This window comes from Nerophis lumbriciformis, linkage group LG19, assembly GCF_033978685.3.
Source record: "Nerophis lumbriciformis linkage group LG19, RoL_Nlum_v2.1, whole genome shotgun sequence".
Classification (NCBI taxonomy): Eukaryota; Metazoa; Chordata; class Actinopteri; order Syngnathiformes; family Syngnathidae; genus Nerophis; species Nerophis lumbriciformis.
The window spans coordinates 23,651,908-23,679,568 of record NC_084566.2 but is presented as its reverse complement, the minus strand read 5'-3'; the positions used below and the strand labels follow the sequence as shown (position 1 = coordinate 23,679,568).

General features: G+C 38.4%; 2 protein-coding genes across 3 annotated transcripts in view; both read left to right on the top strand.

Moving 5' to 3' along the window:
* Window positions 1–7,795, top strand: part of egfra (epidermal growth factor receptor a (erythroblastic leukemia viral (v-erb-b) oncogene homolog, avian)) — a 164,269-nt gene extending 156,474 nt beyond the window's left edge. Inside the window, exons 28-29 of the mRNA XM_061979254.2 lie at window positions 4,197–4,290; window positions 5,497–7,795. Of these exons, the coding sequence (XP_061835238.2) occupies window positions 4,197–4,290; window positions 5,497–5,837 (435 nt within the window). The 3' untranslated portion in view covers window positions 5,838–7,795. The remainder of the gene's footprint in view (window positions 1–4,196; window positions 4,291–5,496) is intronic.
* Window positions 7,796–15,212: 7,417 nt separating this feature from the next.
* Window positions 15,213–27,661, top strand: part of npc1 (Niemann-Pick disease, type C1) — a 32,524-nt gene continuing 20,075 nt past the window's right edge. Inside the window, exons 1-4 of one of the 2 annotated variants that reach the window (XM_061979256.2) lie at window positions 15,213–15,379; window positions 24,484–24,612; window positions 24,704–24,810; window positions 24,875–25,020. In XM_061979256.2, the coding sequence (XP_061835240.2) occupies window positions 15,299–15,379; window positions 24,484–24,612; window positions 24,704–24,810; window positions 24,875–25,020 (463 nt within the window). In that variant the 5' untranslated portion in view covers window positions 15,213–15,298. Of the gene's footprint in view, window positions 15,380–18,251; window positions 18,374–24,483; window positions 24,613–24,703; window positions 24,811–24,874; window positions 25,021–27,661 lie in introns of those variants that run through there. The other variant, XM_072915207.1, reaches the window with a different exon arrangement.

Sequence of the window (27,661 nt, the reverse complement as noted above, 5' to 3'; positions counted from 1 at the left end):
CTATTTTATCTATTCCCGGTTCAATGTTAGGAGATATGGTAGATTGCACATGCGCAGTGTCTCTTTTCCATATCCTTTTCTGTGAGTGACCCGGAACAACAAGAACAGAAGAAGAGCAACGTTTGTCTGCTCGATAGAGAACCAATAAAATGGGTCACTTTCTGTCTCTCTGGACATTAAAAAATAGAAGGGAACTCTTGACCTCGACTAAATTGTTTTGATGACACTGACGTCGTTCTTTGTCTTCTTCTGTTGTTCTGGGTCACTCACAGACAAGGATCCTGAAAAGAGATGTGCAATCCATGCATATCTCCAAACAAATTGAACAGGGAATAGAGAGGAGTTTTTCACTCGTTGTTTAAATTCCCATTTTTGATTTTCAAACACATTAATAAATTCGGATAATGGACAACAATTTGTTTTCCGTGTTTTGTGTTTTACTATCAAACCAAAAAACAGGGCAAGTTAATTTTTATGTTAAATTATTGTTCTATTCCAATCGAAAAACGGGTGGCCGCGACATACACAGACCTTACTCAAGAGGGTTGAGTTCCATTCTGCGTCCACTTTTCTCTTTTTTGACAGAGACATTTTGAGGCAATGAGAGTGCTAAAGCACGGTGTGCTCGGAGCAGGGGAAGTAAAACTGAAGGCTTAACGTTTCATTTATGTTGAGGGGGAGGAGCCGCAGCCACGCTTCACTGTGTACCTCTGTACCTCTTGCTTGGTATATTCATAGAACTTTATGGGCATACTTGCTTGGCCCCGCTATAAACCATTTGCTTACCCAACAGAATTGCTATTGCAACATCAAGTGGATTTATTTAGAACAGCAGTTTCTTTCATAAAAAATCGCAGCTAATTTTTATACTTGGTTAACTCATCTCGCAGACCGCGGGCCTGATCTGGCTGGGGGCCTTACATTTGACACCTCTGATTTATGTGATTAGATGACCTGTTGTTGTCGAAGGCGGCAGCAATGGCTTTCCAACTCGAGTCTGCTGCACAGTTAGCATCGCCTTGGCAGGGTCACACAGTAACTCAATCAATCAATCAGTCAAAGTTAATTTATACAGCCCTCAATCACAAATGCGTCAAAGGGCTTGACAAACCACAATGACATCCTCATATCTGATCCCACATCCGGGCAAAAAAACTCAACCCGCTGGGAACAATGAGAAACCTTGGAAGGGACCGCAGCCCCAGGCCCCACGAGTGACCAGTGCAATGGATGCATGCCAAGTGAATACAGTTAATAATGTTAGAGTCCGGAGGTCAGCAGGAGATCCTCTTGTATGGAGACAAGTCGAAGCCCAGAGACGTCACTGACTGATGCATAGAGGAGTGGTCCACCACTAGTCCCAACTTAATAATGAGAGAGTCCAGTCCATAGGGAGGTCAGCAGGAGTATCCTATTGCGTGGAGACAAGTCGGCAGCGCAGAGACACCCCAGTGAGACCATTGCAGCGAAAGTGGCTCTGATATCCCTTCCCCCTTCTTTGAAAGACACTTGGGATGTTGACTCTGATCAGTGATGCCGAACGGAGTGACTTCCAGGCTTACTGACAAACACGCACCCATGGGCTACTACTAATAAACAGATATGCACACATATACCCCACGCCCCATCCCACGCTTTCCCTGCTTCAACCCCTGCGGTAAGGTCGACTACGGAGCAGCACCCTAATGGCTGCACTTTGGGCAGGATGCCCCCGTTTCAAGTCTAGAGTTTTTGTGTCATAAATATGTGCTTATTGTTGCTTGAGGTTTTTTGTGGTCTCAAACTGAGCCCCTCCCCCATAGGAGCTTAGTTTTGGAGTTGCTTTTTTCTCCTCCTCCTCTTCCCTCCATGTTTACCTTTCCTTCTTACCTCTTTAAGGGGTGCCGCCAGGTGGCGACCAATCAGTCTTCCTGTTCTCTATATGTATATTGAATGTCTGTTCTTGGACGGGTTGTACTGAAAACGGATTTTGTTGTACTTGCAATGACAATAAAGTTGTATTCTATTCTATTTATTGTTAACAACTCTGACCTAGAATCTTTCAAACCTTAAAGGGGAACTGCCCTTTTTTTTAAATTGTTGTCTATCATTTACAATCCTTATGTAAGACAAGCACGCATGTTTTTCATTTTTTTAAGCATTCTAATTGTAAATAAACACCAGCATTAGTCAGCTGACAATAGTGGTAATGAGACTCACTCTATTCCGCCTATAAAACGCTCTAAAAAGCATCCCAAAATCTCAATCAGTATGTAATGTAGTAACAGGCACATTCATAATCACATGTAATATTTACGTATTTTTCTCATTTAAAGCATACAGCAGTGCATTAAGTTACAGACCCGTCACAATGTTCACTTTTTCCTTCAACTACCACTAATCATGGCAGACTACTTTGGGACAAATGATGATACAGAACCTTATATTTTTGAGCCTGAAAATACAGAGGATGAGCTACACGTTTTAGAAGCTGTGTGATAAGCAGATCCAGCAAGTGGCACTATTTCTAAGTGCTAAACAAGAAATACAAACTATGAATATATTGAAACTGAAACTTGCTGTTCTCAGTGGGATGACAACCAATGGGATGTTCAAATATTTACGTATACATGAATAATTATTCCTAATTCTCACACAGGTAAAAAAAAAAAGTGGGCACAAAGGAGTCTTTTCGTGTTTTTCTCGCGATCTCCGGGTCTACTTCTTGGCTTACGACCGCAACCGTCTACTGTACAAGTGATACACAGGATTTATAATCTCGAATTACCGTATTTCCCAGACTATAGAGCGCACCAGTATATTATCCACACCTACTAAATTTTAGGGGGGGGAACATTTTTTTTCCTATATATTAGTCGTAAACCGCAGATATATATGTTGCCAAATGAGTTATTTACACAGAAATATTCTGGAAATGCTTATTTATATACCTTAATTGTTCCAAACGGTGTCTGCAACATGGCAGTAAAACGCCTAATCAAACAAAACAGAAGTCAGCGTCATAGACCCACTAGGTGCGAACGCTAGCTCTCCAATTTAGCTAAAGAGACTCAATAACTCCACTGTGATGTATTGGTGAGTTTATTGAGGAATCTGTGAAACTGAAACAATACAAACAGAATGCCGTAAATTATAAATACTAACACAGACACTTGTTTTAGCATATTAGCTAATGCTAACCACGCTAGCGTCATTACATTACGATAGCATGTACAAATATGCATGAAAACACTCCTACAGACATCCCACATGTATCAACAGTTTTAATTATACTGTAAGACTTACAAAAGTTGCTCGGAGTCAAGAATGGAGAATTCACATGAGTAGAAATGCTATGGACGGCATTAGCTAGTTACCTCTCTGTGATCACAGCGCAGCTAAAAGTAGTTCCTCGGCATTAATGCTTATATGACAATATCGCTAATATTTGGTTAATATTCAGTGAGTTTTTTTTTTTTATGTTTTAGAGGGTTTTATGGGCGCAATAGATGATTTCATTGTTAGCCATCTCATACTTGCCTTATATTACAAATTAGAATGCGTTAAAAAAACCTGCAGTTCCCCTTTTACTCTGTGTTTTTTCTATGTAACTGTAACTACCACTCCTCCTCTGTCCGTACCCAACACAAACAAGTGTCTCTCATCATCATGCCTTCTCCCACGTTTCCTCCCAGGTGGAACTTCCTCAAGTTCAGGTTCTGGCTTTTCTATCTGGAACCACTTTGTAATTACCTTTGCAGACAAACATACACAAGTCCAATAAGAGCCTCGCTATTGTAAAATCATCCCTCGTGGGTCGAGAAATGTGTTACAGATGGTTGTTCCATCAGCATGTTTAATTTCCTTCTCTTGTTAAAAGTAATTGCATTGCCACAGCTGTCACCCACGTATATTCTTAGGGGGGAGGGACTGGGCTTTTGGCACTTTTCACACTCCCGTGACTAAGGAACAAAGATGGTCACAATTTTGCTTAAGTGGAACGTTTCCTATCCTCCTATTCTCACGCAGCGATGACAGCCACACTTCCTCTTTGCCGTCATGTCTCAAATGGAAAATGTGTCATCATCATCATCACCATGAGACATTAACCCCACTTTTCCCCCACCCCTATCCCCCACAGAGCAAATAGCTACTTCAATTTATTTGTGTAATTTATGGTGCCGTTACAGCTTAAGATGTCGTTTTTGTGCTTCCAGAATGGATTACCCAGCAGAGGCGGAAGCATATTGCTTCGGTATATCCCAGACCCCACAGATCAACTTTTAGACGATGCATTCCTGCCTGCTCCAGGTTAGTGCCTTGCTTCTTAAAACCGTCAGAATGTCAGTGAGGTCATAACGTGAGCCATGAGCGACACTGCGGCCTCCAATAGACTTAACGAGAAATGGGGACATCTAGTGGTCGAACAGCATATCGCTGCTTTATCCATACAGCAAATACCTTTTTAATTCAAGTTTGTACGTTTTATCAGGTCTTGAAGTCTGGTAAATAAGATTACTTTGCAGGTTGGCCTCCATATTATTAATCTATTCTTGATTTGTTGCATTTTTGGTTCATTCAAAAACAAATGTTTTTATTTCAGTTCAGTTTCAGTTAATTTCAAACATGCATATAATGCATCGAACAATGCCAGTTGTTTCATTGCAGCACGTCCGAAAAGGAGTAGGAAGAAGCAGATCTTATTCAATCCTACCCCTTTTCATACCATAGCAAGTGTATCCAATGTCCTTGTTCTCTGTAACAGAACAGTGAACAAATACATAATAAAAAAAATAATATACCCTATTAAGCAAACAAATATTACATACATAATTGAATTTCAATATACACTGTATGTAAAAGCAAACTGGAGTCATTCATTTTTTCTACGACTTAAAAATGGCTATTCATGTTTTTATTATATTTTTAAGTAGATAGAAAAGCACGGGTTATAATCAAAACATGAAGAATTTATTTTTAAATGTTGTTTTTGTATTTTTATTGAATGATAGTTTTTTAGTTATCTTTCAAAGTCATCATTGTTTTTTCTGGCTTTTAATACATTTATTTTTTGTTTGTTGTTTTTTGTTGAGTAATTAAAACTCTGTAAAATCTATTTTGTGATGCTGTTTTATGCGCGTTTTTTTAATTATTAAGGTTTCTTGTTTTACTAATATTTTTGCCTCCTGATTTATACCATAACATTTTTAATTTTTGTTGTATAGATATTTGAAAATATATATAAAAATATTTTATACTGCTTTTATTCATTAATTGTACCAATTTGAATCCTTATTTATTTTTTAATGTTTTCTGGTGTTTAATTTCTATTATAAGACAAATGTCTTATCTTTGTTTAATGTTTTATTGCAGGCTTTTATGCTGAGAGCATGTGTTTATGTGTGTGAAAAGTGCTATACATTAGATAAAGCATCATTAAATATATTAAGTAAAAATGTTCTAAAAGAAAATAGAGAGTTTACATGATCATGTGTCCTTGCTTGTGTCCTCCGACAGACTACATGAACCAAAAAAACACATTGTCAGACATGATGAACCCTGTCTACCAGCAACCCGGTCCTCCCCGCGGCCTACTCCCCACCATCTCCTCAGACGACACAGAGTCTGAGTACCTGAACTGCTTCAAGAACAGGCCCAACGGACCCGAGTACCTCAATGAATTTCCATCTGCCGTCGTGGCCCCGATTACTTCAAACGGAGCACTTGTACACAAATACAAGCCACAGAACAGCATAGACAACCCCGATTACCAGCACAGTTTCACGCCCACCTTTAAGACCCACACCAACGGACACGTGCCGGCAGCAGAGAACGCAGAGTACTTGGGCCCGGACTGACGGACCCCACCTAGAGCGGAGAACTGAATGGAGAACATTTCCTTTTGTGGTGCCAGCAGTTATCAGCTGGGTTGTTTTTTCTTCTTCAAACCAAACACACACCACAACCTGAAAGACCCATGTGTGGAAGTGAAAACCTCCCGTGACTTTGTGGGGAGAAGACGGGAAGGAAGGAAGGCGAAAGCATCCAAAAAGCGGAACTGAAATTAGAAGGTCACGCCAAAATCGACTTTGGTGTCACCTCCTACAAACGAGTGTGACCGTGAGCCCTTCCGCTTCTCTGCAGCTGACCATGAGCTCAAAAGTATCCTGTGTTGGATTGACTTCCTGGATGAGGACGCAAGATACCGAATGTGTGAGCATTCAATATTCAAGGGGGAAACTGGTGAACTGCGTCCAAACATGTCACATTTATACTTTAAAGAATGAAGAATAAGTTCCAAACGCTGCTTGTTGGTCTTTGGTGCAGTTCGCTTAGCGTTCAGAGTGAGATTTTTGTCATGGGACAAAAGGCTGTGCCGAAAACATAAAGGACCTGGTTGGGCAGCTTTTGTGACATCTGAAATAACTCAAATATTCCAAACTAAAATGCTCTGCTGGGTTGAGTATGTAGTTTATTTTTATAATCGGTAACACTTTATAATAAGTACACACTATTTAAAGCATTAGTAAATACTTATGTCATCATTTATAAAGCATATTTCCTACATGAATACTCATTAGAATGCAGTTAATAAACACGGTTACAAGTTTCTGTTATGAATACTCATTAAATTGTTTTACTCATTGTTTATAAGCCCTTCTATATATGTGTATTTCCTGTAAAATGTGGCATTTTTGTACATAAACAAATGTTTTCTATATTTACAAACTAGTAATTTAGGTATTGTCAATGGTTGTTAGATCAGTGTATGTAAATGTTGAATAATCTACTAAATCTACTATGCTTTTATATATATTTATATGTACAGTATAGGCCAAATGTTTGGACACACCTTCTCATTCAATGCGTTTTCTTTATTTTCATGACTATTTACATTGTAGATTGTCACTGAAGGCATCCAAACTATGAATGAACACATGTGGAGTTATGTACTTAACAAAAAAAGGCGAAATAACTGAAAACATGTTTTGTATTCTAGTTTCTTCAAAATAGCCACCCGTTGCTCTGATACTATTTTGCACACTCTTGGCATTCTCTCAAAGAGCTTCAAGAGGTAGCCACTTGAAAGGGTTTTCACTTCACAGGTGTCATAGTTTTGATGCCTTCGGTGACAATCTACGATGTAAACAGTCATGAAAATAAAGAAAACCCATTGAAATGAGGAGGTGTGTCCAAACTTTTGGTCTGTACTGTATATATGTGTGATACTATTAACTAATAGTTGACATATAACTGTGTGTATTCATGTTGGAAATATGCTTTATAGATGATGAATTCAGTATTCATTCATGCTTAATAGTGTGTACTTATTATAAAGTGTTACCTTATAATCTGCTATGTTTACTATCTTAAATTTCATAAAAAGCGTGGGTGTGATACATGACGGTCATCTATGTTTATGTTAGAGCAAGTCAAAACAAGTCCAAACTTTCAAACACGTTCCTCTTTTTGTGAAACAAATTCCAGGTTATGTGTTTGAACATGTACACAAACGTAGTGATGGTACATCATATTTTGTGTTCAGTAGTTCTCCCAGGCTGTATTAGCTCCCAGTGGTTCCTCCATGCAAGAGTGTTAATATCCCTAGTTTTAAAGGAATGCACTTATGTAGCAACCTGTTGATTTTTTTGCAGATGTGACACAGGTATGTACAGGTATGTAACAATAATGCTGTGATAGATGATATATAGTCCGCTGTAATCTATATAAATATATGCGACGCTTATATGCGACCTATTCCTCGATTGTGATCATTTAAAAGTATACATGAATAAATGTTTTCTATGGAAATAAACATCATCGTCTCTTTGTTCCCCTCTCTCCACGAAAGGAACAATGTTTTAAAGCGCATGCAATGGTAGAGCTACAAAGTTCTAATCCTGATACTGTTTAGAATGATTCACTCATTATCTTTAATCATTGCAGATCAGTGTGTGCATGTTAAACTGTTTGGTGTGTAACCGCCTATGGTTAAACATCATCCTGACTTTGTTAGTAGAATACGCTTAATTGATCTCTCCTGATGAAAAACAGCTCTAAATCTACTTGCTTCTACTCTTGTTTTGTTTTGTTTTTTTGCTCTTGTATAGAATAGATCACAGGTGGTGGCCCAAATCTGGCCCGCCACATTATTATATGTGGCCCGCTAAAGCCTGGGAAAAAAATGCTTAATCTTTTCTTACTAAATATATTTGTTCTTTCCCTTTTGACATTAAAAATAATGTACTGCATGCAATTGCATTTCTTTTAAAATTCAATATTATCAAAATCAAAATATTATATTATAATGTATTCCAAAAATATTTTTTGTTCAGATAAAGATAAATACTGTACTTAAATATCTGCTTGACTTATGATTTCAAAACAAATTATCAATCAAAATGTAGACTAAAATTGACAATAGAATTTACGGTTAAATTCCGCCGACTGAGTTTTTTTACCTTAAAATCAACTTTGGTAATGTTTTTTTTTCCATATACAGTAAGACACTAAAACATTAAAACAAACAAAAAAAAAAACATTACAAAAACAAGATTTTACAGTAAAAATAAACTAAAAAACTGGCAGCTATGTTGCTTGAAATTTACCGCTATGAACAGTGGTATTGTTTTTCCATTCAATTCCATTTTTTCAATGTTTTTAAATGCTGTAAAAAAAACTTTGCTTTTACTATAAAATTCTGGTGACTGAGCTGCCAGTTTTTAAAGTAAAATTTTAATATTTTTTTTGCCGCTTATGTAAAAAAATATATTGTTAATGTATTGTATATATACATGTATATTCATATATTACTCATTGTTAAAAGGGGCCCTCTGAGGGCAACCATAACTGCGATGTGGCCCTCAATGAAAATGAGTTTGACACCCCTGGAATAGATCACTAGAATTCTGCCGTTTTGTCACAATACCAAGATAGCCTTTCTTCATTGTTCAATGTTGAAATACAGTTGAAAAATGTTTGGTGTTGTTTGAAAGTTGAATCAATGTTGAACGGTTGAAAGAAAGTTGACAACATTCCAAAAAAAATCGCTGTTGAAATTTTAACAAAGATTTGCACGTTAGCGTTACTGTCTTCATAATTGTTATATTTTGAAATGATCATTATGATGATTCTTTTTATTGTACTTGCATCTTAAGATTTGTCTTTTTTCCCCCCTGAAACAACTCTCAGACGTGTGCGTGTAACCATAGAGATGATCTACCGGAAGGTGGCAGTAGTGCAATAATATAGTTTGCATCAGCCGTAAAAGCAAGTAGAAGAAGACAAGACGGAAAAAGGAGGGTCCATTTAAATTAAACAACATGGCGCCACGTAACTAAAATATTGTAACCTATTTTTATGGGCTTGCCTCTTTGTGATGTTAAGTTCCTGTTATAAGTTGTTATACAGTATATGCCTTGAGGTCTTATTTTCAGTATTTCCGTATTGATATTTTAGTGGACCTCTGTGTAGTGAAAAAGTTGGGCCCTGAGGTCAAAAAGGTTTAGAACCCCTGCACTATTTCATGTTTTTTTTAATTATTTGTACATATATTTAAAAATATTTTTTATGTTAGTTTTTAGGTGGCGTTTATTTGATTTATTCTTCAGTTTGGACATTTCAAAGATGGCATTTTCCTTCAACCCTCAGCGCCATGCCATGTTATGTCATTGTCAACAATGTTGTGCGTGCATGCGAGTGTGTGTTTTCTTCTCTTTTTTTACTGGTGTAAAGCACTTTGTGTTGCAACATACCTGAAAACTTCTATTTAAATAAAGTTGAATACATCTATTTATTTGCCAAAAACTTACAGTACAGTATTTTACAATAAAACAAATATATTATTAACATAATTAAATATAAATATCAATACTTATATATAAATATTGATAATATTAAATTCGCAATTATTGAATCCTCAATGTAAATTACCTTTATTGAATTGTTTATAAATTAATTTATGAATTTATCTATAAACCTTCAATGCAAGGGGATCTATTATGCAAAACCATCTATTTTTTACCTGTTGGTACCTGTTTTTGTGTATTTGGTGTCTGCATAAATCTGGACATGTAAAATCCCACCATGGAGGCATGGCGGAGAGAGATACAGTATTTATAAAACAATTTTGCCTTCCTTCAGCTTCTTTGAAACAAGTCTTTTGGAATTTGTCTGTTGTGGCGTTTTTCCATTGATGAAGTCAACTAATATCTCCATATATGGTAATGATTTACCCGAAGAGCTTTGCGCGAGTCCGTCATTGTAATCTGACGCAGCAGTCAATAAGATCTTTCTTTTTCTCCATCCTCTTGTTGTGAGGCAGACTGGCTCGTACATGCACGTGCATCCTCCGCTGTTGTCACTTCTAATACAAAGTAGCGCATAGTTCTAATTTATATTTGTCAGTAGACTCCATATGGCAGCGCAAAAAATGACAACATGGATGACGGGGAAAAGACGCAGTCGAAGTGGAGGCACGTAAATAATACCGCCCACAAAACGGCGCATCCTCAAGAGAGCTTGAAGATGGTCTGTAAAACATTATATATGCAAAATTGGAACTAAAGAACCACCATTTCATGTTATGTGGACCACAAGGAAGTATTTTAAATGTAGGGGGGAAAACATCATAATATGACCCATTTAAATCACTCAACACCAACATTGTACTCATTAAAATACAATTAAAAAAACAAATATATATATAAAAAAAAAAATTGATAGATAATAAATATTGAATAATTTTCAGTGCATCTCTTGATGCCCACAAAACGAATGGGACAATTTAAGTGACTTAGAAGAAGGGTTAGAACAGGGGTCCCCAAACTTTTTGACCCGGGGGCCGCATTGGGTTAAAAAATGTGGCTGGGCTATATATACACACACATATATTATATAAAAAATCTCCTTCTCACCCTAGTGGGGTGGTATCTGTGTCGTCCTCAAGCTCAGGTCCTCTATAAGAGGCCTGGGAGTTTGAGGGTTCTGCGCAGTATCTTGGCTGTTCCTAGGACTGCGCTCTTCTGGACTGAGGCTTCAGATGTTGTTCCTGGGATTTGTTGGAGTCACTCTCCCAGTTTGGGGGTTACTGCTCCGAGCGCCCCCACTACCACGGGGACCACGCTCGCCTTGACCTTCCACATCCGTTCCAGCTGCTCTTTCAACCTTTGGTACTTCTCAAGTTTCTCGTGTTCCTTCTTCCTGATGTTGGCGTCAGCTGGGATTGCCACATCGATCATCACCACCCTTTTCTGCACTTTGTCCACCACCACTATGTCTGGTTGGTTAGCCAGAAGCTGTTTGTCAGTCTGGAAGCTGAAGTCCCACAGAACCTTGGCCCTGTTGTTCTCAGCCACCTTCTGTGGTATGGGCTGATATATACATATATATACTGTATATATATATATATATATATATAGATACACACACATATACATATGTACGTACATACGTATGTATATATATATATAGATATACATATATACTGTATAAATATAGACATACTGTAGATACATACGTACATATATATATATATATATATATATATATATATATATATATATATATATATATAAACATCATCATATCATCGGCGGTCACTCGAACGAGTATGACGATCTTCCTGGTAGGGGTGTATCCCTTTAACGTGGGGAGACTGGTGCACAGACAGTCACCACACGATCCTTGACAGAATCGGGTCAGGGTCCAGTGGCATGGAGTCCAAGACGACTGGCTACCCTTTTCTGCTGCAGCCTTCTTCCGCCATCGCAGCCGTTGTGGTAGTCCTTAAATCTACCGTCTTCCGCCTGCTCCGCCGTTGAGGTCTTCACCGTATCCCTGGCTAGGGGGCAGTCAGGTGCTAGACCTTTGCCAAGGGCCACCTGGGGTAACAGTAGTAAAGGGGTTAACCTCCTAGTGCCCCAAGACCCCATATAGGAGCCTCCACTGCCGGATGCACTTTAACGTCATGCCCAGGACACAATATATATATATATATACAGACATAATATATATATATATATATATATATATATATATATATATATATATATATATATATATATATATATATACACACATACATGCATACATACACACAGTATAAATATACATTAGGTCAGGATTTTGGGAAAATCCCCGGCCGAGCAGGGAAACCTGCGAAACAGGCTTACATATCAGGAGCAGCCTTCTCCTCACTACAGGACATGTACTCCTCTACCATGGCCACCAGGAGAGCACACAACATCATAATGGACAGTACACACCCCCAGCACAGTCTCTTCAGCCTCCTACCATCAGGCAGACGATACAGGAGCCTGAAATCCAGGACTACGAGACTGACAAACAGTTTCTACCCACAGGCCATCAGGCTTGTGAATGCTAACTTGTGAAGCTACCCCTCCGCCCTTCTCCCCGTTTTACTTTTATCTTTTTGAACAAAAGACAGCTACCATGACCACCCCCGAACTGTGAACCATCACTGTAGACACTTTTCACCTTTGATCACTAAAGACACTTTAACTGCTTCCGCGAGCGACCCAATGTCACCTCCATATTTATACTGTTGACTGTCAATCAGAATGTGCAATAATGTTATGTTACTTACTGTGCCTTGTATATACATTTGTATTTTTAATTTTAATTTTAATTTTAATTTGAGCTAAGTACCGTGTGACTTGTTGAAGGGTGGACTAGCAAAGTAAGATTTTAATTGTACGGCAAACTGTCTGTTTAACTGTGCATATGACAATAAACAACCTTGAATCTTGAATCTTGTAGGGATGATATAGCCTCTTGTGTTTTTTCCTGACCTAACGTATATTCTGCTCTACCCCGGTATTGAGCACTGTATAACGGATAAACCACAGAAACCTTGACTATACATATATATATATATACATATATATATATATATATATATATATATACATATACACCTGCAGACTGCAGGTGTACCTAATTCACAATTCCTACAACACGAACATTATTGTTTTTGCACTTTTTGTCTTCTTATTAAATAACTTTTGTAACCTATTTTTATGGGCTTTCCTCTTTGTGATGTTAAGTTCCTGTTATGCGCTGTTATACAGTATATGCCATGAGCTCTTATTTTGAAGGCGCTAAGAGCGGAAGTGATGACACGGAGTGGAGCGGAGGTTTTTGAAAAAAGGTAAATAAAGTGGTCCTCGTGTAAACTGGAGCCTCCGTGTTTGTTATTTTGTAGTTTCATACAGTATAGGCGACATTTATAAACCCTCGGTTACACTTTTTTAAATAGATTCAGGGCCCTATGCTGCATTGCATTTGCAAAAGACCAAATTAAACAAGAGTCTGTCAGTCATTTGTGCACGATGGGGGCGTAGTATGATGCCACCATGGCTGAAAACTCGCTCCACTGGAGCACTGGAGGCAGGCACTGCCAAGACTCTCATGGCCACTCGGAACAGTGAAGGAAGAGTCTTCATGTTCAATGCCCAGAACAAAAGGGGGGAGAGAGTTGTTTTGGGTTGGTGCACTACTTGTAAGTGTATCTTGTGTTTTTTATGTTGATTTAATTAAAAAAAAAAAAAAAAAAAAAAAGTATTTCTTGTGCGGCCCGATACCAATCGATCCACGGACCAGTACCGGGCCGCGGCCCGGTGATTGGGGACCACTGAGGTAAACAACCAACAGTATGTCAGAAAGCTAGCTAAAACGGTACACATATTCATAATATAGTATACATTTTAACTGACCTTTATTTTACTATTTTTGTCTTTTTTTAGGTGGCTAAAATACGCGGTGCTGCTGACCGCCGTCTAACGTTACGTGTGATATATTGACTAACGTAACCCTGCTTAAAAAAAATCACTGAACAAAAAGTATGAATAAGGTAGTGAACTGCAACAGATTCCCGTGTTTGCAATAACGTTATAACGTTAGCAGTGAGTTTACAGCCTCACTGATTTAACTACACAGCACAACTTACCGTTCTTTGTGCAACTTCAAATGCCGGACGAAGTTGGAAGTTGTTGACTCTCCATCAGTAATTTTCGAACCGCATGTGTTGCATACTGCAAACCGTTTTGTGTTGACCACCTCGTAATTTTTATACCCAAACAAAATTATTTTAGGTATCATTTTTTGTTCACTGGCGTGTGGTTTGGACATGTCTTCTTCGTTGGTTGTCCTGCAATTTGATTGGATGAATGCTGTGTGATGAAAACAAAGTAGATCTAATTTGATTGGCTGTTGTACTGAGACCACACCAGCTGACACACGCAACGCTGATAGACAAGTACACAATGAAAAATACGGAGCGCTCCCGAATAACTTTTTCATCTTTGGGTTTTGGGGAAAGTAGCAAGTCATGTCAATTTAAGTCATGTCAATTCAAAAGGCTCAAGTCCAAGTGAAGTCACAAGTCATTGATGTTAAAGTCTAAGTCGAGTTGCAAGTCTTTTTACATTTTGTCAAGTCGAGTCTAAAGTCATCAAATTCATGACTCGAGTCTGACTCGAGTCCAAGTCATGTGACTCGAGTCCACACCTCTGAGCAGCGGTGCCGCGCCCGGGAATAATTTTTGGTGATTTAATAACCCCCAATTCCAACCCTTGATGCTGAGTGCCAAGCAGGGAAGAATGCTGGTATGAGCTTTTAAACATAACACGTTAACTGCTGCCAATCAAATGGTGAATAAGATACTCTTTAGGGTTCATATGTTTGTAAATCTGACTGTGATGAAGTCAGTGCCTCACCAGCCATGAACCTCACCGCACGTCACTGATATATATATATATATATATATATATATATATATATATATATATATATATATATATATATATATATATATATATATATATATATATATATGGGCCGTAGTTTGGGGACCACTGGGTTAGAATAACATATAGTATAAATAAACTAACATCGAGGTGACTATATTAAATCTATACTTAAATCACCTGAACACACATTGGCCTCAACGTTAGGCACACATTTTTAGGCCATATTAATGAATACATTGTTCCATCAATAGAATAAATGGCCTTTTCGAATGCATCATTTTTAAATCAACATTAGACTACATCACAAAAGGTTGCATTTAATTACATTATTCATAAAATTAGCAAATCGATTGTGCGCACTTTAATTTAGTTTTACAGTACATTAACCATTTTAAAATGCAGTTCACCATGCCACCACTTGATGGCCACAGCGGCTCTCCTTCGTACCTCCGCCATGAGAAAATAGCAGGACGAAGGAGACACCCACAACAAAATATGCGGTCAGTTGACTGAGTTGGCATTTCTTTCTGCTCCTTTTACCGAGAGTTATGGCCTTCCTACCGGACAGAGGCGGCTTAGTGGGTTTCATTCTGCTCGTTGTTTTGCTGTTGGAGGGACATTTTCGATGGGTAAGTCATATTTGCTGGCTTGTGTGCTTTTGCCTTCAGAAACAAAACCATGACTCAGCTCGGTAGAGAGACACACATCGTACATTAACGCTCAAGTCCGAGTACCGGCGTTGTCGTCATAAGCTTCACGTAAAGTGTTTTCTTGCGTAAATGTGCATGTTAGTACTGATGTGCGATACCGCTAGTTTTCTTTCCGATCCGATGCCGATACTTCACGTGACTATACCCAATGTGTCTGGGAAAATGTTATTGTATTTCAATTGTTGCTGCTCTTTTGGAATCACTTTCGAACGCAAAAAAAAAAAAAAAAATCACAGGGAGAAACAAAAAAATAATGGCATTATTCTGCACTGAATGTGTTATCTTATTCAAATCCAACCCTGTATGTAGTGTCTCTAAATAGCCTACAATAAAAATATACATTAGTGATGTGCGATACCACTGATTTCCCCCCCCGATTCGATACCAAGTAAAATTCCGATCCGATACTTTGTAATACCCAACATGTCTGCTAGAATTCAAAAAGTTGCGCATTTTCAAATAATACCATATCCATCGAAAAAAACAACAACAGTAAAAATGTAAGAAAAAAATCATAATTTTAACATTTTAAACTCTTAATTAATATTAATTTACTTTGTCACTCATAACACAACGTTTGAATATGTTTGAATATATACAATATCTGTTTATATATATATATATTTTTTTTAGATTAAAAAAAATTACAAAATGGCCCCCCATTCTTGACTTGTCAGTATGCGGCCCTTGGTGGAAAACGTTTAGAAACCCCTGATCTAAAATATTAGAAGCTCTCAAAATAAAAAAATAAAAATTATACTTGACATATAAACAAAGTGTAGTTAGTTTGTTCAATAAAAAATAAAACATTACTAACGTATGAATTCTTTTGATGAATTACAACAACCATAATCTGCGATGAGGTGGCGACTTGTCCAGGGTGTACCCCGCCTACCGCCCGAATGCAGCTGAGATAGGCTCCAGCGACCCCAAAAGGGAAAAGCGGTAGAAAATGGATGGATGGACAACCATAATAAACACTGGTAAATGTGTAAATAAACATTAAAATTTTCGTACAAGCAGAATTTTTGACACACTAGTGTAATCGTAATATTATTATTTGTATTCTATTCTTACATGGGGGAAAAAAATAACAGTAAAAAAAAAGTCAGATGAAAAGCATAAAAATCAGTATGTAACAGGGAAAAGCTAAAATGTTTAAACTAATAATTAATAATAATATACTTAGTCACCCATTATACAAAGCTGACATATCTGTTTTTATATCTTTATGGCCCCCACATGTTTTGACTTTTCAGTATGCGGCCTTTGGTTGAAAAGTTAGGACACCCCTGAAGTAAAGTATCAAAAGTATTGATATTGTAATTTGAGAATCGGTAGTAGAGCATACAGAGCTGGTACTGTATTGGCGGTATCAATATTTCAGTATCAATGCACCTATCACTAGTTTACATACACTTGTGGTTTTATAATACTCTGCGACATTTTGATTGCCAGTAAGTTTCTTGCTTGCGCATTACTTCGCGGAAGAAATAGTAGTTCCCACCAATCACGTTTCATTAAGACAAGATCTCAGTTATTTAACTGCTTTACACAGCTTTCTTGTTGACAATACGCATTATCTCAAATAATAAAGTATCAATATTTTGATTTGAGAATCGATAGGTTGATTGGCAACACTAAATTGGCCCTAGTGTGTGAATGTGAGTGTGAATGTTGTCTGTCAATCTGTGTTGGCCCTGCGATGAGGTGGCGACTTGTCCAGGGTGTACTCCGCCTTCCGCCCGAGAGCAGCTGGGATAGGCTCCAGCCACCCCCGCGACGCCCAGAGCTACAAGCGGTAGAAAATGGATGGATGGGATGGATATTATAGCATAAAGATCTGTTGTCGGCAGTATCGATATTTCTGTATCGTTCTGCACATCACTACATGTTAGTCTTGATCCTTGATCCTCGTAATGATTTAGTTCGTCTTTAGATTGTCAGCAAAACTTAAAGTTGGCTCGTTTACTACATTCTTTTCTGCTTTCATCCTGCTCAGTGAGAACAATGACAAGGTTTTTGTGAGCAGATCCGCCTGCTGGCTGTTATCACATATAGCAAACATCAGCAACATCACATATGTACATTCGATGACTTCAGAGTATTGTAATATTCCAGGAATGGAGGCTCTTACAAATTCTCAGTATTCATGACAAAACTGTTTTCCCGTATTCATGCCGGGCCAGTAATTGGTGATGTTGCTCAGTAAAAATACCACTACATTACCTGCATACATGTTCCTGGAAAAGCAGAACTGATATGACGTAGCTGTGTTTCCATAATTTTTGTTTTGACTGGGACATACCTGCACAAGCATTTTAACAATCTTCAGTATTTAAGGGTTTAAACAGAAATGCTTATAGTATCTATTACAATGGTCCCCAACCACCGGTCTGGAGACCAGTACCAATCCGTGATGCATTTGCTACCAAACATTAAATAACTTATAAAAGGCCATATTTTCTATGACTTAACTTTTTCGCCTGTCCCACTAAACATGGTGTCGGCAACCCGCGGCTCTGGAACTGCGTGCGGCTCTTTTGCGCCGCCCGAGTGGCTCCTTTGAGCTTTTTCAAAAACGTATGGAAAAATATGGGGGGGGAAATATATTTTTTGTTTCAATATGGTTTCTGCAGGAGGGCAAACATGACACAAACTTTCCTAATTGTTAGAAAGCCCACTGTTTAATAGGTTTGTGTTTATGCTTCACTGATGAGAGTATTTGGCAAGCGCAGTTTTGTCCTACTAATGTCGGCGGTCCTTGAACTCACCATAGTTGTGCGTGACGCAACAGTTTGTTTGCATGTATAACGCTCTCCGACGCTACCATAGAAAGATGTGTTTTATGCCATTCCTTCTTTGTCTCGTTTTGTCCACCAAACATTTTATGCTGTGTGTGAATGCACAAAGGTGAGCTTTGTTGATGTTATTGATTTGTGTGGAGTGCTAATCAGGCATATTTGGCCAGTACATGATTGCAAGCTAATCGATGCTAACATGCTACATGTTGCATCGGTATGCCTCGTTTGTAGGTATATTTGAGCTCATTAAATTTCCATTACTCATGTACTGTGTGTATTTAATTTATAGCTGCATGTCTCATGACACATTATCTGTATGTAATATTGGTTGCATTTCTGATAGTTTTTTGTGTGCCATGTCGTACCAAACCACAGCAAATGTTTCCCAGCTTGCCAAAGATTGGAATTAGTCCATTAGAAGAAGACAGCAAGCCGTTTCCTTTAACTTGGACACGCACATCTTTACCTTTGGCCATTCTAAGCCAGTAATTATAAGCCTCCGTTTTATTAATGTTTTTCCAATGTTGTAAACATGTGTAGAATAAATATTACATTTCAACATTTCTGTCAACGAAGATTTGCGTCAGCCTGCGACACATAGTCATTTTGATAGTAGGCTAATGTAGACATTTACATCATGTGTGGCCTTCATTATAAGACTTATATAAGGCGTTTAGTTTTTTGCGGCTCCATAGAGATTTGTTTTTTGTATTTTTGGTCTAATATGGCTCTTTCAACATTTTGGGTTGCCAACCCCTGCACTAGACACACCACACCAATGATCTTGTTCATTGATGTATAGTAGAACTCCTGATAGGAAGTCACCATTTGTTATATCTTTGTTACAGGCAACAATGCACATTAATGAACATATAAAATGTACTGTATTTTTCGGACTATAAGTCGCAGTTTTTTTCATAGTTTGGCCGGGGGTGCGACTTATACTCAGGAGCGACTTATGTGTGAAATTATTAACACATTAGCGTAAAATATCAAATAATATTATTTAGCTCATTCACGTAAGAGACTAGACGTATAAGATTTCATGGGATTTAGCGATTAGGAGTGACAGATTGTTTGGTAAAAGTATAGCATGTTCTATATGTTATAGTTATTTGAAGGACTCTTACCATAATATGTTACGTTAACATACCAGGCACGTTCTCAGTTGGTTATTTATGCCTCATATAACGTACACTTATTCAGCCTGTAGTTCACTATTTATCTATTTTAAATTGCCTTTCAAATGTCTATTCTTGGTGTTGGGTTTTATCAAATAAATTTCCCCCAAAAATGCGACTTGTACTCCAGTGCGACTTATATATGTTTTTTTCCTTCTTTATTATGCATTTCCGGCAGGTGCGACTTATACTCCGGTGCGACTTATACTCCGAAAAATACGGTAAATGTGCTAGATTGTAGCCAAAGGCTAATTTCCATCTGCAGCCATCACAAAGAAACACCCGAGGGCTCCCGCTAATTCAGCATCATAGTCAGTTGTATTTTTCATGCACTTATCTGCCACACGTGGAAGGTCGGTCCGGGAAAATAATGCCGACATTAAACCGGTCCCTGGTGCAAAAAAAGGCCGTGGACCTCTGATATAGTGTTTCACACTAGACTGCAATCTATTTGAGGTGTTGGGTTGAGGTGTGTTAGATGTTGATTGAGTTGTAATACAAAGACAGTCCCATTATAATGTGTTTATGTGCGATAGCCACATCCTTTCTATGGAAAAAAAAACTGCTCAGCTAAAAAAAAATAAACAAAACGCATTTAATGTCAGTTCAAGACCTCTTTTCAAATGTTTGCATTTTCAAACTCTTTTTTTCTTTAAATTACATTGACATGTAAATGAAACCGTGTTCATAGTGCGGACTCGTCCCACACAAATCCTTGGCTCATTCCTGCATCCCCACCAAGTTAAGTCGAGCAGGCTGTCAACTCGCTGTATAATTCTTAATGTGTGCGAGAGTGAGGTTTGCGCAACATACTATTGCACAGCCACACTAACTTGTATCTGTTACTCTTAACAAACTGCTACATTTCCCATCTCTCCTCTGTAGTACGACGATCTTCCTTTCATCAAAGTGGGGAAAAAGTGCAATATTTTCGATCTGATGCATGTTTGGATTTAGCCAAACAAACAGTTCAACTGCCGCGATCAAGCCGCACATTTTGTCTTTTGATTGAGTAAAAATACGTCGAAAGTTAGACTAATGTTTCATCCATTAGTGATTGAATCAAAGTGAGATAAACTCATCATTCCATGAGGGTAAATTACCGTAATGCCTGTGAAGTCATTCGTCAGCGGAAAAAAAGAGTTGATTATCTGTTCAGGGGATTAGATATCGAGACAAAGCGTGTTAAACAAACCCGGCAGGTTCTTGCACAACACCAACTCTCCTACATGCCACCCTTATTCTGACGCAAAGTAGCCCAGAGTGTAGCCAAGCGCTGTGTATTTCTCATAAAACACTTAAGTGGAGTAAGTAAATGAACTTCCCCAAGTCACTGCTTCCAACAGAGAGCATGTGAGCGCTGGTTTGCTGAATAGACAGGAAGGAGGAAGGTGTTGGCAGCTTCAAAAATACACGTTAGCCTTTTTTGAGACATTTGTGACGTCTGCCGTTCTCTCACACCATCATACACTTTATACACTTACCATACTGTTCTTAAATAGCAGCTGTAAAAAAACAGAAGTGAAATGAGTAATTTCCGACACACAAAGCACATTTGAAAGAAATGTGTAGCGGTCTGGTCTGTTTGAAGCTGCAGAGAGAGAGATTGTTGTCTGACTCAGTGAGATCTTTATTAGTTAAACCCATACAATGGAACTTGATGGCATTTGATGCAAGCGCTCGTTCAAAAAACCCTACCTCCCTAAAACTATACTATTTTTTTAACAATTCTAAGTACATCTCAGAGTTTCCATAAAAGTGTAAAGGAAATCTGTTGGCCAAAATCTACTTTAGTGCTTTTAGGTTAGTCCATTTTCTGTCACCGACAGAATGTGTGTCTCCAAAAAGCGCAATTGTACACACAGTATTACCTCAACATACAAGCTTGATTGGTTCTGTGACGGAGCTCTTAATTCAAAACACTAGTATCTCAAATCAATATCTACCATTGAAATGATTTGAAAGAATTATACAAATAATGGATTAGATTTATTTGGCGGCAGCACGGTGCCACAGTGGTTTGTGCGTGTGCCTCACAATAAGAAGGTCCTGGGTCCTTGGGGTCTTTTAGTGTGGCGTTTTGCATGTTCTCCCCGTGACTGCGTGGGTTCCCTCTGAGTATTCCGGCTTCCTCCCACCCTCAAAGACATGCACCTAGGAGTAGGTTGATTGGCAACACTAAATTGGCCCTAGTGTGTGAATGTGAGTGTGAATGTTGTCTGTCTATCTATGTTAGCACTGCGATGAGGTGGCGACTTGTCCAGGGTGTACACCGTCTTCCGCCCGAGTGCAGCTGGGATATGCTCCAGCACCCGGCGACCCCGAGAGGGACACGTGGTAGAAAGTTGATGGATTCATATGGCGACATGTCTGGACTACAGGCAGGCCAGTCTAGTACTCACACTCTTTTACTATGAAGCCACGTTGATGTAACACGTGGCTTGGCATTGTCTTGCTGAAATAAGCAGGGGCGTCCATGGTAACGTTGCTTGGATGGCAACATATGTTGCTCCAAAACCTGTATGTACCTTTCAGCATTAATGGCGCCTTCACAGATGTGTAAGTTACCCATGTCTTGGGCACTAATACACCCCCATACCATCACAAATGCTGGCTTTTCAACTTTGCGCCTATAACAATCCGGATGGTTCTTTTCCTCTTTGGTCTAGAGAACACGACGTCTACAGTTTCCAAAACCAATTTGAAATGTGGACTCGTCAGACCACAGAACACTTTTCCACTTTGTATCAGTCCATCTTAGATGAACTCAGGCCCAGCGAAGCCGACGGCGTTTCTGGGTGTTGTTGATAAACGGTTTTCGCCTTGCATAGGAGAGTTTTAACTTGCACTTACAGATGTAGCGACCAACTGTGGTTACTGAAAGTGGGTTTCTGAAGTGTTCCTGAGCCCATGTGGTGATATCCTTTACACACTGATGTCGCTTGTTGATGCAGTATAGCCTGAGGGATGGAAGGTCACGGGCTTAGCTGCTTTCGTGCAGTGATTTCTCCAGATTCTCTGAACCCTTTGATGATAGATGGTGAAATCCCTAAGTTCCTTGCAATAGCTGGATGAGAAAGGTTTTTCTTAAACTGTTCAACAATTTGCTCACGCATTTGTTGACAAAGTGGTGACCCTCGCCCCATCCTTGTTTGTGAATGACTGAGCATTTCATGGAATCTACTTTTATACCCAATCATGGCACCCACCTGTTCCCAATTTGCCTGTTCACCTGTGGGATGTTCCAAATAAGTGTTTGATGAGAATTCCTCAACTTTATCAGTATTTATTGCCACCTTTCCCAACTTCTTTGTCACGTGTTGCTGGCATCAAATTCTAAAGTTAATGATTATTTGCAAAAAAATAAATGTTTATCGGTTTGAACATCAAATATGTTGTCTTTGTAGCATATTCAACTGAATATGGGTTGAAAATGATTTGCAAATCATTGTATTCCGTTTACGGTATATTTACATCTAACACAATTTCCCAACTCATATGGCAACGGGGTTTGTACAACTGATGGTGGTAAGCTACATTTGTAGCCACACCTACTGCGGGGTAGACTGATGGAAGCGTGGTTGCCAATGTGTGCCTACAGCCCCTCCGACCACCACCAAACATTGATTTACATTCACATTTATACATCAGTAGGAGTGCCACTGGGAGCAAGGTGGGTGAAGTGCTGAAGTGCCCAAGGACACAACGGCCGTGACAAGGATGGCGGAAGCTGGAGTCGAACCTGGAAGTTGGAATCCTCAAGTTACTGGCATGGCCGCTCTACCATCTCATCCATGCCTTCACACAAAATCAATTTAATTGGAGCTTGCCTCTGAAAAAACAACACCATTTCAATGCATAACATGCCTTTTAAAAAGAAAAACAAACTCTTGGATAAGAAATGTTGTATTAAAAATAATACAATAGAATGTACTACTAACAACTACGGTTGTTTTGTGAAGTAGTGTAGTAATAATGTACAGCATTTACTCTGGAGAGTGAACTTCTTCAGTATCTCTCTCCAGCTGCTTTCCCATCAAACACACCATCAGCAGCTTTTTCGTAGTTTCATGGGTAAATGTCTACCGTTTAGAGATTATTTTAACATCTTTAGCTGGCGGTAGACTCTTTCATTCCGTATGGTACAGACAAGCAGACATGCACTCGAATTGCTACGATCAAGTTGTCAACACATTCTGTAATGATTTTGATGATATTTTTGATTTTTTACCATTCAGTTATTCTAAGCACTGTCCTTCACATACACACTTTCTTCCTTCCCATGGTTGAAAAAGAAAGTTATGTTTTGTTGATTTTTAACTATAATGTAACTCTAGTGAGTAAAACCAGGGGCATCATGTATTAAAGGGGAACTGCACTTTTCTTTTTGGAAATTTGCCTGTTATACACAATTCTTAAAGAACCATAGAGTGGAAAAACAAGTTGACTTTATATGCTTAATTGTGTTTCATTGTATCCTTTAAACCATCTCCAATTGTAATTACAATCTGCAAAGTATGTGAAAATACCGTCTAAACATCACAAAATGCCACAAATTCAGTCAGCCATTTTGAATATTCCGCCCCGAATACCTTCGGCTATTTCTGGAGATTGACGTCACTGTAGTAACGCTTCTGTACTCTGACCATAGTATCAAGAGTGATGGGATATTCTAGATCAGCCTATTCGCTGAATAAAAAACAAACAAAAACAAATGATCAACATTACAGCTCCCACATCTGTAGTTGGCAAAGCTACTACACATCTTAATTTTAAGATGTGTAGTGAAGCCCATTTGTAAACTTTTTTTTCCTCTTTTAAACAAGGCTATTTTTTAGGTAGTGGTATCATACACAAACATCAAATGATAACATAATACTCAATTTAGCCACATGGGACGGACACAAGATTATAAACATATATATTTGATGTATGTTTATTATATTATTGTCACAGTTGTGTATATCTGGATATGATGTGTGTACATTCAAAGGCTAAAGGGATGTTTTTTGTTGTGCTGTCTGTGTTGTGTTACCAGGTGGCGGCCCAACACTGTGTGTGGTATGACGAGTGCGGAGAATCGGAAAAGGTCCCCGGAAAGAAATACAACTGTAACTACACCGGGCCCCCCAAACCTTTGGCTCCGGAGGGCTATGACCTACTCACAGTAAGTAGTATCCTAATTACCTCCTATGACTGATAGGAGCCTTAAAGCAATCCCGAAAAGCTGATAGGCTCTGTGTTTGTGTGCAATAAAGGAGCTTTGTCCTGGGTATGACTATGGAAGTCGCAACCTGTGCTGCAATGTGGACCAGTTGCGTACTCTCAAAGGGAGTCTGCAGCTGCCCCTGCAGTTCCTGTCCCGGTGCGTACTCGCAAGCCACCATGCCATGTTTCCTTTCTTGAATTGACAATAATTGTATGTCCAGGTGTCCCGCCTGCTTCTCCAACTTGATGAACCTCTTCTGCGAGCTGACGTGCAGCCCACGCCAGAGTCAGTTCATGAACGCCACCAATATCAATGAGTCCAATGTGCTGGAGGTGCAGTACTACATCGGACAAACTTTCTCCAACGGTGAGTTTGCACACCGCTTGCTACGTAGATGGTTGTCATCACTTATCTTGGACGCCATGTCCAGTCCACTTTACTGAATAAAAAAAAATACAATTAAAACTAGACTCAAAATCACACACCAAATTTTATCATCCAAACCGTTGTCTTTTCACTATCACAACCACTTCAGCAGTCTTCATAATACATTATAGAATAAGAATCCCTTACTTTTATATTGTTTATTTATTTGTCTATTATTATTACTTTAGTTTTTTGTTAACTTTTCTAAATATTGTAAAGTATTCCATTTCCATATCTATTTTTATTGCTTTCACTCAATATTAAATACAAACGATTGATATAACATTAAAATAAATCATGAACGAAAAGGAGCAGAAAGAAGTATAAACATACAATATCTGCCCCTCCATTATCAAATACAACAACTCAGAAGTTATTAAGGCAATATTTATTTTTCATTACATAAAACAATAAATAAACATAATTTTACTCAAAGTCCTATCTTTTCATCATCATATGTTTTATTTTTTTCACTAGAGAAATATATTTCCATTGTTTTGTTCCACATAACCTAACGTCTGATTGAAATGCATCTTTCCATTGCTACTGCTCTAAAACAATACAAAACAAAACAAAAATCTCACTTCCTTTTAGGTTATATTTATTTTCTCTTTTTACAAATCGAGGAAATGTGTCTTCATATTCTAATCAGTAACGCAGCATTACGTGGCCAGGAATATGTTTGGAGTAGAATTTCATATGAAGCGCCTTGTCATTCAATAATTTACATTTCTTTACACACAATGGGGCCCCCCCCGGATAGCAAAGCCCGAAGCCACGCAAAACCCAAGTTCTGCATTAAGGGCGGGGCGGCACCTGACTGACATGGCAACCGTATTATTATTATTACACGACAGCGTTTCACATCAATTTCATTCAGGTGAAACCAACATTAGCGACGCCAGTATAAGTTGAGTTGTAGCAGGCTGTGCATGACCAAAGCTCGTATATTGAGAGAGGATGATCTACCGCCTGGTGATGTACAGCGCACACGGTATCCTACACAAAGTATATTTGCAGTAGTGGCGGGCCGTGTGTTTCTCACCTAGGCCTTCAGTGATGTCCTGTGTCCATTGATTACCTCTCAAAATACCAACATTTATGTCACCACATGACCATTGGGCATTGAATCACCACCAACACTGTACAAAACGGCTTATTTTCTGCCACATTTAAAAATCAATAAATCTGCATCAACAATTAAAACATATCTTATGTGGTACTGTCAAAATTAGAATTGCAAAAAACATATTAAACGTGAAAAGATAAAGAAATAAAATATCTAAACTCACAATTTGTAGAACCCATTCGAGCTTCCGGGGTTGGCCGACATCTCACAAGATGTAGTTTCTTTTTAAATATCCGTCTTGAAAATGGCCTTGCAAATATATGTGTTGTCTTGTCTAATCATAAAAGATGCAGATGAGGCGTGTTGGCTGACTTCTTAAAGTTTACTCCACAGCGTGCTCATCAAAAACATCCCGCTGGCATGGCTAAACGGGGCTACTGCGCATGCTCTTCACTACTGTGGCATGCTGTGTAATGGAGTTCTTATGTTACCTAGCTCATAACATCACAATATATATCTGCCTTAGGCCATCTAGAAGGCCTTACTGACAACAACTCGTGATCTGATTGGCTATCGCAACTGTCTGTCAAATGTTTGTGTCCGTTCACATACAGTGCACTGACGCCCGCATTGTTGATTCTGAAGGCTTGGGGTAGATTTCGGACAGCATGGCAACATAAGCTAGCTGAATTTTGATTGGATAAAATTTCTATAACCTAAAAACAACAGCACTGGAAGAAGCATAATGTGACATGAAGAGAATATGAATAATTTTAGATATTTAGGGAAAGTAAATAAAAAATTACTTTTATCTTTAATTATGATCATGATTTCTGGTTATGTTCGGCCAGCAGAGAAGGCCTTGCTGGCCCTGACGGCACACCACTGATTTGCAGTCGGTCATATCAACTTCTTTTTGTCATTTAAAACAGGACATGACCTCGGTGTCCTCAATGGTAATTATGGCCATGAAAAGAAAGATTGGATTTAAATATGTTTTACAGGCACTACCCTACACAATACTGTACAATGTTAAAAATGGAACAATCTGTGAATCATAACATGCTTTTTCATTTAGCAATTTCTTCATCTGATGAAACTTTGTTAATTTATTTGTGATTTCCATGACAAATGTTTAGCAATCAAAACACCCAAAAACTTAAATATATTTTGTTCTTTTAATTTGATCTACTTAAACATATAATAAGGCATCCACACATTTCCTACTACTACAAAAAATCATAAACTTACTTTTTCCAGTATTTAAGGATAACATTGATTGATTGATTGAATTATTTATTTCAAACCTGCACAGTACAACACACACTTTTTTTTTTTTTTAAACATTTTGGCAGGGACATTTATGCAAGGCTTGAAAAGGGGTTGGATGAAGCAAATGCTTATAATATCCCAACCCCTCTCACTCATTCCACATTTAACATAAACAATATAATACAAAAACAATATAATACAAGAACAATACTATACATCAAACCATCATTTAATTTTTTC